Source organism: Cyprinus carpio, unplaced genomic scaffold (assembly GCF_018340385.1).
Source record: "Cyprinus carpio isolate SPL01 unplaced genomic scaffold, ASM1834038v1 S000006552, whole genome shotgun sequence".
NCBI classification, from domain to species: Eukaryota; Metazoa; Chordata; class Actinopteri; order Cypriniformes; family Cyprinidae; genus Cyprinus; species Cyprinus carpio.
This window is the reverse complement of record NW_024879215.1, coordinates 498,659-500,849: the sequence shown is the minus strand read 5'-3', so window position 1 is coordinate 500,849 and position 2,191 is coordinate 498,659. Positions and strand designations below refer to the sequence as shown.

The 2,191-nt window shown below is 47.4% G+C and overlaps 1 protein-coding gene across 1 annotated transcript; it reads left to right on the top strand.

Moving 5' to 3' along the window:
• The first annotated feature begins 339 nt into the window (after positions 1 to 339).
• LOC109091550 (forkhead box protein E1-like) lies at positions 340 to 1,957 on the top strand. Its single transcript, XM_019105328.2, has one exon. The coding sequence runs from the start codon at positions 607 to 609 to the stop codon at positions 1,555 to 1,557; it is 951 nt and encodes a 316-aa protein (XP_018960873.2). The 5' UTR covers positions 340 to 606; the 3' UTR covers positions 1,558 to 1,957.
• The last annotated feature ends 234 nt before the right edge of the window (positions 1,958 to 2,191 follow it).

The window sequence follows — 2,191 nt, the reverse complement described above, 5'->3', positions numbered from 1 at the left end:
GAGGTTCCTGAAGAAAGATTAGCAGCATGAGGGGAAGACACTAACCTGCAGCACACACCATACCTTTAATCTTTTAGATATTCTCACAATCATAAAGTATGAAGAGTGAAGAATTCTTAACTCATCAATGCATAGAATTCTACATTTTGGCACACAGAAGAAACATGTGTCTGCTGGTGTTTTTAATGTACTTGCTTCCACAAAAGTCGAAGGAAATAAATGTGCTCGATCGAGAGAGCACTTAAATCTGCAGAGACATGTGCTTTGAGCCACGTGACCGTCACCTGCAGGAGGAGGTGTGGCTAATAACTCACAGGTAGAGAAGTCAGGTAGTTATCGACTGCTCACTTCTCTGCAGCCTTACGAAGACCAACATCACGGCTGTTTATGTGAGGGCTTGGTCCTGCAAGAACTGCTTAGAATTAAGGACACACCAGATAAAGAGCAAAGGAACTGACATTTCTGCTTGGGGATTTTAAAGTCTGCATTATGACTGGTATTTTCTCACCAGAAGCAGAGAACACTTGCTGCTCCTGACAAAGAAGCGAGAGAAGCGAAACGGCGACAGTCAGACACTCGTGATCTCCAGTCGCTCTAAGCAGAGTCATGCCTGTGGTGAAAGTGGAGAGCGATTCTCCCTCTGAAAGCACTCTTCCGGTGAACGGCGGTCAGAGAGGTCGCCGGAGGAAGAGGCCCTTACAGCGAGGCAAGCCTCCGTACAGCTACATCGCTCTGATCTCAATGGCCATCGCCAACTCGCCCGACCGCAAGCTCACTCTGGGGGGCATCTACAAGTTCATCACGGAGAGGTTTCCTTTCTATCAAGACAACTCCAAGAAATGGCAGAACTCCATCCGCCATAACTTGACCCTCAACGACTGTTTCGTCAAGGTGCCCCGAGAGCCCGGCCGACCCGGCAAGGGCAACTACTGGGCGCTGGACCCCAATGCCGAAGACATGTTCGAGAGCGGCAGCTTTCTACGGCGGCGAAAGCGATTCAAACGCAGCGACTTCACGACGTACTCGGCGTACGTGCACGAGTCTCCCGTCTTCTCCCCGGTCCAGGTCACGCGCTCGGTCTACTCCAACATGAGCCCGGCGTCCGCCTTCTACCAGTCGTCCTCTCCGAGCTTCAGCGCCGGTCAGTCCAGGGTCTTCAGGATCAACTCTCTCATCGGCTCAGAGATGATGCCTCAGCAGTCCTGCCGCAGCTTCAGTCCTGAGAGTCTGGGAGGACCGGGCTTCCAGCATCAGTCCTGCAGCTCCAGCTCCTCCAACAACATGGCCTTTGCGTACTCCAGCCCAGGACATGGACAAGCTCAGGGATCGTATCCTCAAGGCGGCAGCCAGGCTTACGGGCCGACTGGAAGGATGGCCGTCTCCAGTCTGTCTCCCATCGCTGGAGATGCTGTCGGAGACCCATACGGCAGAACCTCTCCTGCGCAGCTGGGCTCTTTCGTTCAGTACAATAACTCTGGTGCAGTAGGAAGCTCAGGAGCCTACATCAGGCATCCAGCTTACTCAGGTAACATGGACAGGTTCGTGTCTGCCATCTAAACAATGTTCTCCTCTGCGAGAACCGCAGGCACACGGGAACATTTGGAGAGTAAATATGAAAACCATTAACTGTGATATTTAAACTGGTGTTGCTATTGTTTTATTGTGATTCCATCAGTGGATTGAAATGTTAATAACCTCAATCGACACATGTACAGACCTTTCCTATTACAACACCGCAAAAAAGCACAAAATGCTCAAGTTAAAGGCAAATGTTTACAAGGATCAAACTTTTTTTGTTGTTTTTTTTAGGGATCTTTTTTTATTACTTGAGTGAAATGTGTTCTTTGTATATGCTTTTCTTATTACCATCTGTGTAAGTGTAAATGCTTCCTTTTACTTTTAATTGAAATAAGTTACTACATCTACTTAATTCAGTGATATAAAAATGTTTTTACGAGAGGCTGTGTTGCTATGTTCTTCAGGATGAGCTGCGCGAGAGAATGATTTTTAAGATCTGTGTGCAAACATGCATCTCACCAAACAAAACAAAACAAAAGCATAGGAGTAATATTCCTTTTTTTTTTTTTTATAACTTTTTTTTTCTGCTTGACATTAACGCCTGCCAAATGCGGGTGGATTTCAACACACAGGTTGAGTTTTACGTAAAGCTCGTCTGGAACAAGTGGATTTT

What these genes read in the sequence shown, in the direction of transcription:
- LOC109091550 (XM_019105328.2), top strand. Translation starts at nt 607, where the DNA reads ATGCCTGTGGTGAAAGTGGAGAGCGATTCTCCCTCTGAAAGCACTCTT.